Source organism: Lissotriton vulgaris, chromosome 2_1, assembly GCF_964263255.1.
Source record: "Lissotriton vulgaris chromosome 2_1, aLisVul1.2, whole genome shotgun sequence".
Taxonomy (NCBI): domain Eukaryota; kingdom Metazoa; phylum Chordata; class Amphibia; order Caudata; family Salamandridae; genus Lissotriton; species Lissotriton vulgaris.
In genome coordinates, this window is record NC_141687.1 from 555,725,484 (window position 1) to 555,741,296 (window position 15,813).

Genomic DNA, 15,813 nt, shown 5'->3' on the forward strand with positions numbered 1-15,813 from the left:
GGAGAGGGCTGCCTTCAGGGTGTCAGGGTGGTTGGTGAGAGTTCAATGTGTTGGTTGTCTTCGTCGAATAGTATGGGAATCTAGAAGATGTCCAAGCTGCAAAACCATATTTTGTCATCCATAGCATGAATGCAGTGTCACTCTGAATAGCCTGACTACTGCAGCATAAGACACATTAAGAAATGAATTACTTCCATATGCTTAAGAAAATTCAGGGACTGTATTTGGTATCACACAAAAAACTAATCATGCTCTGAGCAGGCACAGAAGACAACACCGGGCAGTTCAAGCTCTGCTCGTTTTAACCTTGGCCTTTTTAGGTCCAGCTGCAGACATATTCAGATGTATTATGGGCTTCATGTTATCTATAATTTAAAAAGTACCTGTAAGAAGTAGCACAGAGAAAGAATTCTTTGAGAGAGCCCACTTTTGCCACTGGCTTTTTTTTTAGGTTTATCATGGTTTGATTGGTTGTGCTAACCATTAAGGCCTACGAGTTCTGTGGATTGTTACATTGTCCCATTTGGTTTGGCTGCTAATGCAGTCCTTTTGTGAGACGTTGAATGTAATTGAATAGGTAGGTGTATGCTCTTTGGTGTATTTAACTGATGTAATTTTGAATGCTGGTTTATGTTTTTTGTGTAGTAAGTGTTGTGTGTCTTCGTGGTAGGCTAATGTCAGCTACTAATCGTCTTAAAAGTTAATGTGTTTTACTTTGCGGTCATAACATTTTGTTGGATTTAGAGGTTTTTTGTTCTCATAATATACATATGAACCCACACAAGCTTTCATACAGCTGCACCACATTTTTGCCCATTTTCAAAAGTATCTATTTGCAATATTTTGCTTTTTATGCCTTATCATTTCACTACTTGGAACACAAACTTCATAATTGACTCAGTTTTATAACCCTCTTCTTGGAGGGTATTTCTCACCTCTTCTAGCACAATTGTCGAACAAAGGGCCCGACTCCCATCTTCCATATCGTAGTAGCCTAAAAGATTGTATTTTTTTTTTAGGACTTCTTGGTGCAACACCTACAATGTCAGCCAAAAATTATTAAGCACCTTTCTAAAGAAAATCCAGGTCTATTCACTTTGTCGCTATGTTTAAGAAAGCAAGACTGATTGGTTTACCAACGCTTGTTTTTATCCTTTTGCCACTGAGAAAAACAAATAACCTTCATTCAAAAAGAAAGGAACCTATTTACATCCCTGAATAATCTAGGAGGTATCTAAATCACTACAATTGTCAAACAGCTATGAAAAGAACTTAAGGCCAGAGACACTGGTTTATGTGAAGTTCAAGCTTTTAAAGCAGCAGACACATTTAGAAGATTATCTTCAGAATAGGCCTCTTTTCAGGCTTAAATAACCTTAACCCAACACTTACCAGTATTTGGCCATAGAAGCAGTTGCAGAGTCCAGGCGTTTTTGGTTGTGCAGCTGGAGGCAGTTGTCGATGAATGCACGGCCAATGCAAATCTGTGTTTTCATTTCTGCTAACTTGTGCTGCACTGTCTAATTTCCATTCAGATGAAACAAGAGAAAAACGTAGAATTCAGAGCTTACTTTAATTTATATTCAAGTCACAGAATACCTGTATAGCTTCTAAATAACACTCGCAATTCTCATAGCAATTGTTTTGGGCTAGCTTTTGAGCACAACTCAATTACATAAGATAACTCTGAATTTCATACATAAATAAACAAACAAGCATCGCCATAGCCAAAAGGACTTCGTTCTAAAATGCCGAGCTATTTGCTTTGCTAATGCTAGTTTGCATTGACATTAATAAAGCTGAAAAACCTTTGTAAGATATCCATGGATGAGAGGGGACACATGCATCGTGATGCACTGGCTGCAGTTTTGTCATTTATAATTTACAGTTCCAACATGGGGACCATTTTGGAATGGTAAATTAAAAGTAAACAGGCATTGGTATAGCCAATAGCGATCGCAGTTTGGATCTTATAAGTGTTTGGACATGCAGCACATTATCCTAAGATTTGTGCCACTAGGGATTGCAGAGCTATACAATTACTACATACTGGGTCATACATTCTGATTCAGAAGTACATGCTTGCTTCAGGAAACATTTATGGATACATTCCAAGGCTTTTTTAAGGCACAGACAGAAAGACTTTCTTGCGCGTAAAAATCACTATAACATTCTGTGTTGACTATCGCTAGATTAATGAACAGCCTGAAGAATCAGCGTTTTGAAACATATTAGATGGTGAAGTAATATAGCTCAAGGAATGGGAGAGGATGTAGCCGGAGCTGCTGACTTAAGACATTTTTTTTGAGGCCTTGTACTGCTTACTTATCTTACCTTGAGAAGGCAACCCTCATCTACTTCTAGAATAATAGTGCAGCTCAAAATAATTTATTTGCAGTGAAACATATGTACGTAGCTCTCACTCTATAGAGACCCTTTGTTTAAGGGCACTGATTTTACATTTATTTTTACCCAAAACAGCAATTTTCCTAATATGACCACCCCAAATGTTCAGTTCAACATGTTTCAGCAGAAAGAAAAATGTGTCAGCATTCTGACGTCCGAACACACTCATTGCTACTTTGACAGGTTGAGTTTTGTATCCGAAACATCTATCCATCACTTTATCTGGAGTGAAACTGAAACCAGAAACATTACACAAAAGATGTGAATAAACATTTAAGAAAAATAAGCATTGGTGCCGGCTTACAACATGATACCAGAGGTTAGAGAACGTCAGACATGCCATGGCATCACACTGATTGTACAGAAAAATATTTTCAGCCTTACATCCTGCACAGGGCCATTGGAAATTTGTATAACGGGAGGGTCAAATTATGTTGCAAGAAGAAAGGCAAATTATGTGGTATAACGCACATTTTAAGATAGCATGATGCATTTTTTTTATTTTATTTCAAACGACTATAACATTTTCCATAAAAGACAAAATAAAACATGTTTGGTAAGTATACACACTGCACACGTCGCAATATTACAAATAAACAATGCGTTATATTAACAATATACCACAAGGAATATTATGGCAACCAATTTAAACCCAAGTGATTGTTAAGAAATACCGAAAAAGGAAGCAAAAGGAAAGAAAAAGAGGAAAAAAGAAAAAGAAAGGAAAAGAAAGAAGATACCTAATAAAAAATTAAAGACCATGAGAAATAGCTAACATAGTGTAACTAAAAATAAATGAGGCCCAATGTACATCCAATAAATATGAACAAGTACAACACACAAATTACCTATCAATTATAAGCTTATAAAATATAAAATAATCACAGTGGTTTTTGTGACTTGAAATAGATGTCCTAAAAATTCCACTTAGCTCTGGTTGAAGCTTTTAATACCATTTTACTGAGTTTTCTTTTTTACATATTCGTTCAACATTTTAAGCAAAGTTAATCATACAATCAGTGTTTCACAGCTACACATATACAGAGAATGCTCTGACCAAGGGATATAAAGATGGGAGACCAAGATGGCAGTTTATATATCAGTTGTATTTCCCTGTATGGTGTAATACCCAAAGGTATATATCCTGAACGGGTACGAACTTGGGTAGGTCTAGTTTTCGCTAACTGGTTAATCAACTGGGAACTCAGTAGTTGGAACAGAAAAACACGCATTGAAAATGCAATAGGTCTCGCCTTTTATTAAGTTAAAGCCATTTGCTTTGCTAATGGTATTGTACAGCAAAGCAAATGGCTTCAACTTAATAAAAGAGTGCATGTGTTTGCAGTCTCTCTCAAACTCACCCATCCCTCCCACCTTCTACTGTCATAGCGTTTTTTTAGGAATCTTGTGTGAATGTTTTTGCTTTCTACAAATGAATGTGATTAAAAGTCAGCCGGGGCACACAACCGTTTCAACGCAACTTTTACAACGCATACTTTTTCAACGCACACCATTACAACGCAGGATCCTTTACAACGAATGCCTTTACACTGCATGACATTACATAGCAGATGCTATTACAACGCATGCCCTTACAACGTAAGTATAGGTAAGTATATCATTTTATTTAAACATTTAATATTATAAATAAATTAAATAAATTAATTAAAGTAATTTTATATATATCGTTTTGGGTTATGGGGTACAGGGGTATTATTAGGGTTCAGGGCTAGGTTTGGGTTATGGGGTACAGGGGTATTTTTAGGGTTCAGGGCTGGGTTTGGGTTATGGGGTACAGGGGTATTTTTAGGGTTCAGGGCTGGGTTTGGGTTATGGGGTACAGGGGTATTTTTATGGTTCAGGGCTAGGTTTGGGTTATGGGGTACAGGGGTATTTTTAGGGTTCAGGGCTGGGTTTGGGTTATGGGGTACAGGGGTATTTTTAGGCTTCAGGGCTAGGTTTGGGTTATGGGGTACAGGGGTATTTTTAGGGTTTAGGGCTGGGTTTGGGTTATGGGGTACAGGGGTATTTTTAGGGTTCAGGGCTAGGTTTGGGTTATGGGGTACAGGGGTATTTTTAGGGTTCAAGGCTAGGTTTGGGTTATGCGGTACAGGGGTATTTTTAGGCTTCAGGGCTGGGTTTGGGTTACGGGGTACAGAGGGTATTTTTAGGGTTCAGGGCTAGGTTTGGGTTATGGGGTACAGGGGTATTTTTAGGGTTCAGGGCTAAGTTTGGGTTATGGGGTACAGGGGTATTTTTATGGTTCAGGGCTGGGTTTGGGTTTTACACTAACTGGATTTTGTATATTATTATTTATTTTTATTTTTTTATTTTTGGAAGACCTTTATTGATAGAAAAAGGCAATTACAGCTCAGCAAAGAGCCCGAGGGCCCACACATACGGTACATTGCAGCATAATAAGAGTGCAGAGGATCCGATACAGAAGGAAGTCTAGTTTTAAAAGTTTTTCCTGGAGGATAGACGGGAGCAGGATATCATAGCACAACAAGTCAAGTCCGGTGTTATACAATCAGGATAGACAAGCATATAGCGGAGGAAACCACCAGAGTCGCTGCGCGGCACCCAGAAGAGAATCGTCTAAACCCAAAGGAAGAAAAAAGGAAAAAGAATAGAAGGCCCATAGAACCAAAAGGAAAAACAAAAATAAACCCCCCCCCGTTCACCCCCCCACCCTGCACCCCTGCAGCTGGCTACGGCTGGCTACGGCCTATCCCCCCCTAGCAGTGTGCCTGTCGCCCAGTAAAAGGAGTCCCGAAATATAGAGAGTAAGAAAAGGATACTATCCTAAAGCTCTCATAAAATAAAGAAAGGTGGGGAGGAGCCCACCACCCGTCCCCCGGCTCCGCTCTCTCGTGCGAATTGTAGCAGCACAAAGCATGACGCCCAATAATAATAACATACCCGATACGCAGAAGAAACTGGAACACAGTAGCAGCGCACAGTGAAAGCAAGGTAGCAACACCCAACTCAGACACCCAGGGCAGCAACAAGGAAATCCCCAAACCATTAATAGAAGCGTATGCCCCCGACACATTCTTCCAGCACCATCCATGCGTACCCCGGACACTCAAAGGAAACTATCCCCCCAGCTGCCCCCACCCGCGTGAGCGGTGCAAAAACAGGAGTTGGTAGTCTGGTGGCGAAAGACAGTTCCAAAGCACAGAATGGAGTACAGAGTCAACACCATCAAAACATCAGTAAAAGCAGCATTTCCCCCATCCGCCACAATCAGTAACAAGGAATCCGCCAGTCCGAAAGGAGAAGTGTCTATCCTTGTCCCGTTTTCTCCTTACCACCGCAAACCAGTGTAATCGATGCAGGTGTAGTCGGTAGTCCAAGGAAGTCCCCGTGGTGCGAGCAACTCGACGTGTCCAGAACAAGCAAGTCCAGGAGTCCCAGGGAAGGTACAAAGTACGCCATCTTAAACTCGTAGGGCACAGCCAGGACAGGGAGGGAGATCTCTGTGTCCAGCACCTCCCGGGGCGGGCCTCGGGGATCCGCGAGCACGACACGGAGGGAAGGCTCACGCTGTAGCAGAAACTCCGAAGGGGCACACGGTCTCGGGAGCCGGCCTCCCGCGGCGGATGACATTGGCAGGCTTGGGGTCACGAAGGCGCCACTGTCGCCGGAGGTCGCCATCTTATCACAGGCGAAGGTAGAACAAAGAGTGATGCCGAGACCCTGCGAGTCGGCCATCTTGGAACGGGCCGATACACTGAGCATGCCCTCCATCTTGTCCAGCAGGGCGCAGCCAGAACGTAGAACATCAGAGCGGAGGGAAAGAACCGCTGCTAAGAAGATACCATAGCCATGAGTGGTAGCACACATTGTTTCAGACTTGTCTTCCCGCACAATATGTTCAGAAACACAAGTCACATCCGACTTATCAGGATACCTCACATTACGCCCACCATAGCATCAGGCAAAGAATCTCCGAGTCGGAGCAGGCTGCGCACCATAGAATACCAGAGTGCCGTGCTGCGAGGGGCAGATGACTGAGCCTGAACGTAGACAGATATGTCGTCCCGCTCGGTTCCTAGTACCTGGCCAGGCCGGGAGCCCACCGCCATTAGCGGGCCGAGGTGCAGGCAAAAGTCACAAAAACAGCAGTCCGAGTGCCCAGAACATCATAGTCGCAGGCAGGGTCGCCCGTCTCAGCGCCAGCTGTGCAGCGGGACGTGGGTCGCAGGGTCCGCTGCCCTTCGGTAATTACCGACCGACACTTCACAGTCGCCAAGCCCGATGACACGAGCCTGACGGCCGGCCTCGATGTCCACGCGAGGTCCCGGTCTTTGTGTCGATGCAGGCCGCAAACTGTGCCCGAGCGTTTCCTCCACTTGCAGGAGAGCAAAAGCCCCAGGATTTCGTGGCGGGTCGCCGGAGCGCGTCTGCTATCGAAATCAGCTACTTCAATACAGGATCTCCGCCAGGATAGACTCGAAGGAGGAGATGGTCCCCGGAGCCGAGGGACTACACGTCCGATCCGAACGCCATCTTGGCTCCTCCCCTTGTATATTATTTTTAAACACCTACACTATTTTTAAAAAATATATAAATATATTTACAAATATATTAATAAAAAATGAATTTAATAAATAAAATTAAGTAAATATTTATTAATTACATTTGTTATAAAAATAATATACTTACCCAGACTTACGTTGTAATGGCATGCGTTGTAATAGCATCTGCTATGTAATGTCATGCGTTGTAAAGGCTTTCGTTGTAAAGGATCCTGCGTTGTAAAAATTGCGTTGTAATGGTGTGCGTTGAAAAAGTATGCGTTGTTACGTCATACATCCAGGCACCTTGTGTTCTTTTTGTGTATTTGTTTTTCGTTTGGGTAGAACGGTCAATTTCTATAGTGCTTCTGAAGAGTTTTCGTAGCCCTTACTAAAAAGTGTTGGGCAGAGCGCTCCTGCTCCTTCCTGAAGCCACTGGAGCAGACTTATTCGGAGGGGTTGACAAGATCAATGAGCCTTGGGTTTTTTTGCACCCATAGCTGCTGTGGAGATGGGGTGGAGGACCTGAAGGAAACCCTTGTTTACATGGCGGTTTGCAGGTAGAAGTCCAGCCAGAGGTGTATATGCACTTGGTGGCTTAATGGTATGCGATTTATACATGTTTAGGGCAGGGTGGTGTCATCTCAGAACTGCTTTGTATCAGGCCCATGTGTAATCGCTCACAACTGCACACACAAACACACACTCGTCAAACATTGACACACAGCCATGTAAAAACACACGGACACAAATGCGCACATGTACCCCATAAGGACACACATGAACACACAGGCACATATAACAAAGAAATATCCAAGCATACACATGGACACACCCCACAAGGAAAGACACCCTTAACATTAAAAGCTATTTAAGAGACATGCACTCAGCAGATGCTCACATATCAACCATAAACACACACACAAAAAGTATACCCAGTCAGATATCATACAGAAACGCCCACGCTTGCAGAAACATCCTGCATGGACACACACCCCAAATATTGAGAGCTGCTTAAATACACATGTACAAAGAAGGTGCACATATATACACCTCAAAGACAAACACAAACATTCATAACACAATTGGACACACGCCTAATGGGTCCTAAACAAACATACAGCCAGGCATGTAAAAAATACAGCTGTACCCACACATGCACGCTCATTCACTCACAACAAGTTTACATAAATGCTCCTAACGGTCTTGCGTCTGTACACAAACACAACTCACAAACACATACACATGCACACGGACTCAAAACACACAAATAACATTGTGCGCACGTGCACATCTAAACATGCACCCACTGATGCACTATCACCCATGTGTGTCTTGATAACAGTAACCAATAAATCACAAACCCAACGGCATTGAGAATAGATATGTAGAGAAAGGTAAACAGATGGGGTCTGAGTTTGTGGGATGGGGAACTGATGGCGTGAGCTGTCGTTAGGAGGAACGGCAGCGCACTGTAAAATACGAGGCTCTCACTTGAACAATGAACAGGGATCATCTGCTTGCACAGTGCCAGCTGCTTAGCTGCCAAGTTTGAGGTCCATGCTTGATAAATTAGCTTAGTTCCGTTTTCTTTTCTTAGAATTGTCTTATTGTCTTATTTAACCCAATATAATCCCTCAGCCCCTGCAGGCTCTCACCTGTGGTAGCGCTGTCCAGGATGCATAGGTCGTAAGCTCCGGAGCAGCGGAAGTTGGTAGCGGTGCCGTTGTCCCAGACCACCACCACCTCCTCGGGGCTCTCAAAGCTGCATACGGTCCCTATGTGCCCCTCGCCACCGTCCTGCTTGCCACACTTCCAGTCGGCCCACGGGAGACACGGGCGCCCACGCCCCCCACCATCATGCGGTTGTTGCGGGAGTTGCTCGACACAGGGCAGTACTTTTGTAGTTCATTCACCGACCGTACAGAGATGGTGGTGTTTGTTAGACAGCGCGCAGCGGACATTCAGCCATCCTGAGCCAGAGACAAAAGCACCACTTCCGGCCATAAAGAGGAAGGCGCAGGGTCTCCGGGAGAAGGCGGCAGCTGGAGCAGGGGCGGGTAACCAGTTTTGCTGCCTTGGGCTTGCTCCTATTGGGCGTAGACGTGGAACGAGTACTGTTTTGATGGAAAATAACCAACAGCGGCCATCTCAAAGCAGTACACAGCAGGGCAAACAGTTTGCGTTTCTGTTCTGTTGAAGGAAAATATCAACGAGGCACAGTTTATAATTTGAGATATCTCCGATAATTTAATTACTTCTGGCAGCAGCAAAAGGTAAAGTAGTAGTGGCAAAGCAACGAGATCTGACCTAGGAAAGACTGTATTACATTTCAATATTTTGAGTGACACAAATTGAGTCACGTTTTAGCCGCGGAGCCGGATTACAATATCGATGGGCACGACGTACACATTTCTTCTATTTGTGCTGTCCCACTTGGACGGGCTCGGCCGGACTTCCTGCTGGCGTAAAAGGATTATTATCTTTTTTATGGGGCGATCTGTTTCGCCCCATAAAGAAGATAACAAACCTTTTACGCCAGCAGTAAATCAGGGCAGCCAGTCCAAGTGGGACGGCTCTAAAGGAGAAAAATGCATGTCAGAGGACGCTCTTTTCCAATGGCTGGCCACCGTTTACCCTAAACGGTGACGCCAGCCAATGGAAAAGAAGGGCGGGGCTTAAAGCCTGCTAGAGAAAGCTACCCAGAAACATAAAATCTCGCAAGCAAGACTGCGCATGCGCGGCGTATGCTAGCTGAGACCTAAAAAGGGAACTAAGGGGAAGTGGAGAGGGTGGGGAGTTCTTATTGTTTCTATGGGATTATGCTAAGGCGCTTGAGTCGTGGCTCAAGTTACGTTGTGCTGGGGTGTGGATATACCCTGTATTCCGGGTGTGACCATAAGGTTGGGTGCTGCCTGGGGAGGTTGTTGCGTTGCATCTACTTGATTCTTCATTCTGTGCTGTCGGAATCGCTGGAAAAGCTTGGCCCATTCTGCAGAGATGCGTCAGCTGCGCAGGCCTCGTGTCTCTTCATTCCTCCTGTGGGCCCAAAAGGCAGCATCAAACTTACACCTTTGACTTGGGGAGAATGTTTGCATTGTCAGAATTCTGTCCATCATTTGTTTGCTGTAACACTTTTCACCCTAAGTGGGGATGGGTATGCCCAGACGTGGGTCCCTTGCTCACTGAATACAACAAAGGGGGGACACAGTTAGTATGGAGCACAGACACTGGACCATTAACTAGCTCCTGGTCTCCCCCCCTCTCCTTCTTCTGTTGATATAATCCCTTGCTCACTGTGGCACTGGATTGAAGCTTGCCTGGCTGAAGAAGGGCCACATACCGTGAAACCGGATGTTTCCGGTCCAGGGAGGACCTGGCCTAGCATTTCGGTCTGGACTGTTCCCTTGGGGAACAGGGTCAAGACTGATTTGCAAATGGCTGGGTCCAAACTGGGGTGGCTTAGTGGGTAAAAGAACAATGGATCTAACCCAAATCTTTTTACTGGGGGAGAATGTTTGCATTGTCAGCATTCCGTCCATCATTTGTTTGCTGTAAAACGTACACCTTCAGCAGCACAGGCGCGGCCGAAGGCAGAATGCCATCACACCATCCCGCTCCCAATGCACATCAATGAGGAATCTCAAAGTTGGAAAAAAGGCTGCAGGCTCAGGCCAGGAGGCCACTCGAAGGAAACCTGCAGCGGCACAGTAAGCTGGGAAGTATTGGAGCATCAGGACACCATTGGTTGATCTCCCCAAGGTCCAGGGGTTCTGGGTGCAGGGGTGTCCTTGGTGTCGAAAGCAGCTAAACGGTCTTGATTGGGGGGGAGGGGTTGAAGAGGCTGCAGGTGTCGATGTAGAGTCAGCAGGGGTCCGCCCGCGGTGGACTCTGGCTCTGAATCGCTGGGGAACCTTTGCTGAAATGGTGGGCCACTTGGGCTCCGACCATGAGCGTGGGGCACAGAGATAGTGGATTTTGTGATTCTGCAGGCAGAGTTTTGGTCTTTGAAAGTTGGCTTTCTTTTGGACAGATCCAATGTCCACAGGAGTTCAGGAGTTCAGGAGTCTTTATGGAAGGCAGGCAGTCCTCCCAGGGTTCGGGAGGTCACTTGTCTGTGTGATGAGTCGTGGAAGCTTGCGAAGTTCGCAGACAGGCTGGCTGGGCTGGGACCAAGTCAGTTGCTGGAGCTTTCTATCGTGCAGTAATCAGCTCTTCTTTGTCCTCTTTTTCATAGGTCATCTGAATATAAGACATAAGGCTCAGGGATGCCCCTAAAAAACGAACTTTAAGTGCATTACATGGTTCAGATGGTAGTAGCCAATGGGGTGCATACACCCTTTGTATGTCTACTCCCTCTGGGAAAGAGACATATCACTGACCCTATTGGCTAGAGTCCTGCAAACCAATAGAGATGATTCTGAAAGGAGGGGGTCATTTAAGCTCAGGGCACCTTAGGGGTGGCCCTGGCTGAGAGTGGACACACCTCTCTGGCTTACTTATTGTTCCTCTGAGCTTGCCGCTAAAAATGGGGTATGGTCAGGTGGGGCGGGCATCTCCACAAGCTGGAGAGGCCCTGGTTAGCATGCCCTAGGAGGCTCACCACCTTGCTATGCTGTTCCTGCTTGTGGGTAGGTTTGAAGCACCTCCACCCAGAGCAGGGTTTGTTTCTGACACACAAGAGCAAAAGGCTCCCACCTTAGGTGGTAAGAAACATGTCTAGAGATCGCAGGCTGGTGGGGACCAGTCAGGCAAACACTAGAGAGTTGGCAGTATGTCAGGGCGCACCTCTGAGTCGCCCTCTGGTGCATTTTTTAATAAAACCAACATTGGAAACAGTGTGGGTTTATTAAGCTGAGATGTTGAGTACCAAACATTTTGGAATTCAGTGATGCCATCATGGAGCTGTGGAGCTCGTAATGACAAGCTCCCAGCCCATGTACTCAGTATGTTTTCACTGTGCACTTTTAAGGTCTAAGAATGGACTTAGACACTATAGGGGCATATCTGCTCATGCAGTTATGCCCTCACATGAGGTTTAGTAAGTGCACCCTGCCTTAGGGCTGTAAGGCTTACTGTAGGGCTGACTAGCCTAAGTCTCCTACAGTGATGGTAGGCCTGGCACACAGGGATGTGTGTCAGGTCGACTCTTCACTTATCTGCACCAAAACACGCAGGCTGCAGTGGCAGTGTGCCTGGGTTTGGTGAGAGGTCTATCATGCTACAGCCTACAGAGACTCTCTCTTGTTACAAGACCCTTAGTACCACTGGTACCTTTTACAAATGACTTGTTTGTGTTCTCCAGAGGTCTCCCAATTGTGGAAACATTGGTACAGTTTAGGGGAAAGGACACATGCACTGGGGACCTGGTTAGCAGGAACACAGTGCACACGCAGTCAAAAATGCATGAGAATCAGGAATAAATTGGAAGGGGGAGGCAACCATACCAAAAGGGGTTCTTTCCTACACCATATTCTCTGGCAACAATTGCATTTTTTTATTTATTATACAAGCGTATTTCCACATAGATCCCAATTACTTTGAGCTACTAATGTCTTACGTAGTTGCCTGCTTTTCTCATGGCTATGTTGAACTGCATATATTATCTATATGACAACAAGAAGAGAGGTAGGGAGATTTAAGACACCCTCTTAATCCCCGGTTGAGGTAGTCAAACAAAAAAAGAGAGGTCAGTGGTATGCAAATAACCATAATATGGAGCAAGAATGAAAACTGACCTGACTTAGGTCAGTTAAGATAGCCCTCACTCACCGACCTGGTCGGTGATATGCTTCATCATTGGGCCCCACTAAAGAGGCCGAGTGCCTCTTTAGTGTGCTGCAACGCCAGAACTACCGTGGAGCGGGTTTTTGTGTAAAGGCGTGCAGTGAAAGTATAATGATAAAAGTGTCTAAAGTGTATAAAAAAAATAAACTTTATTTATAGACCACTAGGACACAGATAAAAAATTATTATGTGTTGGGAATTTATCCAAAACTAACTGTTTGGTTAATTCCAACCAATAATACCATCAGCCAACATGTTTCTGTCTATGAAACGGTGTAAGTTTACCAGGCATTCATCAGGACCATTAAATGTGCTAAACCCTGGCGGTATAAGCACCCTAAGGCTCACCCTGACCTAGGGACGTGAAAGTGAAAAAAAGTTAAAAAGGTGAAAAAGTGCATTAAGGGAAGAGCAATTGCTCATTCTCGGTTACTCCTGGTTTAGGAGGCTTACCAAATTCAGGTTTCTGCACCTGGGGAAGAAAAAAGACACAGACATACATAGAAGACAGAACACACAATAAGTTGCTGGTCTTGTTCACATAAAGTACATCTGTGATGCTCCAAATATGTGGGAGGATAGTGGATGACGTCTAAACAGTATAGTTATCACCATCCTCTGTTCCTTAAGGAAGTTACCATTAATGTTAGGGGGTGTAGTGAGCTACAGGTGAACTAGATCAAACCAAGTAGCTGGTGGATTAAAAAACGGGGAGGCGTGTGCTCCTGGTTTGGGATCAATGGACCAAAGGTCTGTGACCCCGCCGCGAAATGCAGTAAGATTAAAATGGTCTCACTTATGGGAAAAATGCGATCTGCACCAAGGGCCACGGGAGTGGGGTGGAGGCGTAATTGGCACACTCTAAATGCGGGAGAGAAGAAAACTATCAGGAATTGGCCAAGTGGTTACTTATCTTAATGATTCCGCTAAGATCGTCTGTCAACTCACGCCCTCGACGCCAGGCACCCTCTTGGAACCTGTGACTCCCTCGTACCGGACCCAGACGATGGACTGTGGGGCCGAGGAGTGAGATTGAATGTCAAGCCGCGTTGAGCAGCCTGTTTCCGGGTTGGGCATATCCACGTGTGTAGGTGGGCATGGTTCAAGCGACTGAGCCAATCGCAGATGCTACAATGCGGTTTGGCCAATCGCTGTCGCAAACTGCATGCGATGATGCCGAAGGTCACATGGGACGGCATTTCTCAGTAACTAGAGCGGAGATTGAAGATAAATGTTCAAAACTTGGTAACTTTATTGAGTCACAAGGAGCCCCAATGGTGCGATACTAAGTATATAAGAATGGATTACACAGTCAAAATTTCAGATCTAAAAAGCACTTGATTAGTGCGCGGTAAAAACAATGATGACAATGTGTAAAGTTCGGGGCACACGAAGCACATTGGAGTTACTTGGTTTGATCTAGTCCACCTGTAGCTCACTACACCCCCTAACATTAATGGTAACTTCCTTAAGGTACAGAGGCTGGTGATAACTATACTGTTTAGACGTCATCCACTATCCTCCCACATATTTGGAGCAGTTAATTTTGGATAAATTCCCAACACAAAATAATTTTTTATCTGTGTCCTAGTGGTCTACAAATAAAGTATATTTTTTGATACACTTTAGACACTTTTATCATTATACTTTCACAGCACGCCTTTACACAAAAACCCGCTCCGCGGTAGTTCTGGCGTTGCAGCACACTAAAGAGGCACTCGGCCTCTTTAGTGGGGCCCAATGATGAAGCATGTCACCGACCAGGTCGGTGAGTGAGGGCTTTCTTAACTGACCTAAGTCAGGCCAGTTTTAATTCTTGCTCCATATTGTGGTTATTTGCATACCACTGACCTCTCTTTTTTTGCATATATTATCTCCCAGGAGAAATGGTTTGAGGAGAAAGGTCACAACAATAAACGCCACAAGGTAAGGGTGTGTAAGACAACTTCTGCTTTAGCGTTGACTTTTAATTCCTCAGGCGCAGCATCTTTTCTTTACCTTTCACTAGTGAAGTGTGCTAGAAGCTCCGTATTGCTCTTCTAGTTTTTGTTGTAGCTTTAAAGGCCCTGTTCGGTGTATGTCGAAAGTTTGTTTTGTCAGACTGTTCAATTCATGCGATGTAGCTACATTGTGCGTTTTATCCCTTTTATCACATGATGTAACTGTGGTGTTTAATGTTGCAGAGTGTGACCACAGGCTACTCAAATTATCCTAGTAAAGTGGCTGGAAACCAAAGTGAAAGAAAAAACAAAGGCATAACCGATAGGTCTCGCCTTTGGGGCATTTTAAGTGTTTAGACAGAGCTATTGGCTTTGTTAACGTTTTTAATATGTGTTGTAGAGCGTGTGAATGTTGTGTTACAGTGGCGGTACTGGTGAGCTTCCTGTCTGGGCAGCACAGGGGCACAAATGTTGCTGCTGAGGATTTAAAAACGAACAAATAATGTAATAAAGGGCAATAATGTAAACGCCAAAGTTGCAAGGAATATTACAAATTTATAATATTATCATACTATCACAGCAGCTTGTGGCTGAGAAGTTTTTCCCTCAGCCGCAGTGGAGAGGTTGCACCTTCTAAGGAAAGCTGCAAGGTCCAGCACCTTGGTGCTTCTGTTAGGGTGCTTTATAATCCCACTTATGGCGGTGGGGTCTGTCCCTCGGCCTGGGTGGAGGGGACGTGCCTTGTAAGAAAAGCTGCGAGGTCTAGTGAGTTCACATATGCTTGTATCGGAAACCTGTGCATCTGTGAGTGAAAATTGTTTATTAAACAGAAAACGAGAGAACCAAGTGGGTGTGATGGAGGGGGCATGTGCAGCAGGGTGAAATAAACATGCACCACAGCTGTGCACAGTGCAGTGGGGTGAAAGGAAGCACGCACCACAGCGGTGCAATGTGCAATAAGGTGAAAGGAAGCACACAGCACAAGTGTGCACTGGGGTGAAAGTAGGCACACACCACATATCTGCATTGTGCAGTGTTGTGAAAGGAAGCAGCGCCACTCCTGGGCAGTGGGGTGAAGGGGAAACCCTCGCCACAGCTGTGTACTGTGCAATGGGGGAAAAGGAAGCACACACCACAGCTGTGCATTGATGTCAAAG

The 15,813-nt window shown here is 45.0% G+C and overlaps 1 protein-coding gene across 1 annotated transcript in view; it reads right to left on the bottom strand.

The window, feature by feature from the left end:
• Positions 1 to 15,813, bottom strand: part of ACADL (acyl-CoA dehydrogenase long chain) — a 467,508-nt gene that overhangs the window by 99,798 nt on the left and 351,897 nt on the right. The window contains exon 9 of the mRNA XM_086955552.1: positions 1,393 to 1,520. Within this exon, the coding sequence (XP_086811678.1) occupies positions 1,393 to 1,520 (128 nt within the window). The remainder of the gene's footprint in view (positions 1 to 1,392; positions 1,521 to 15,813) is intronic.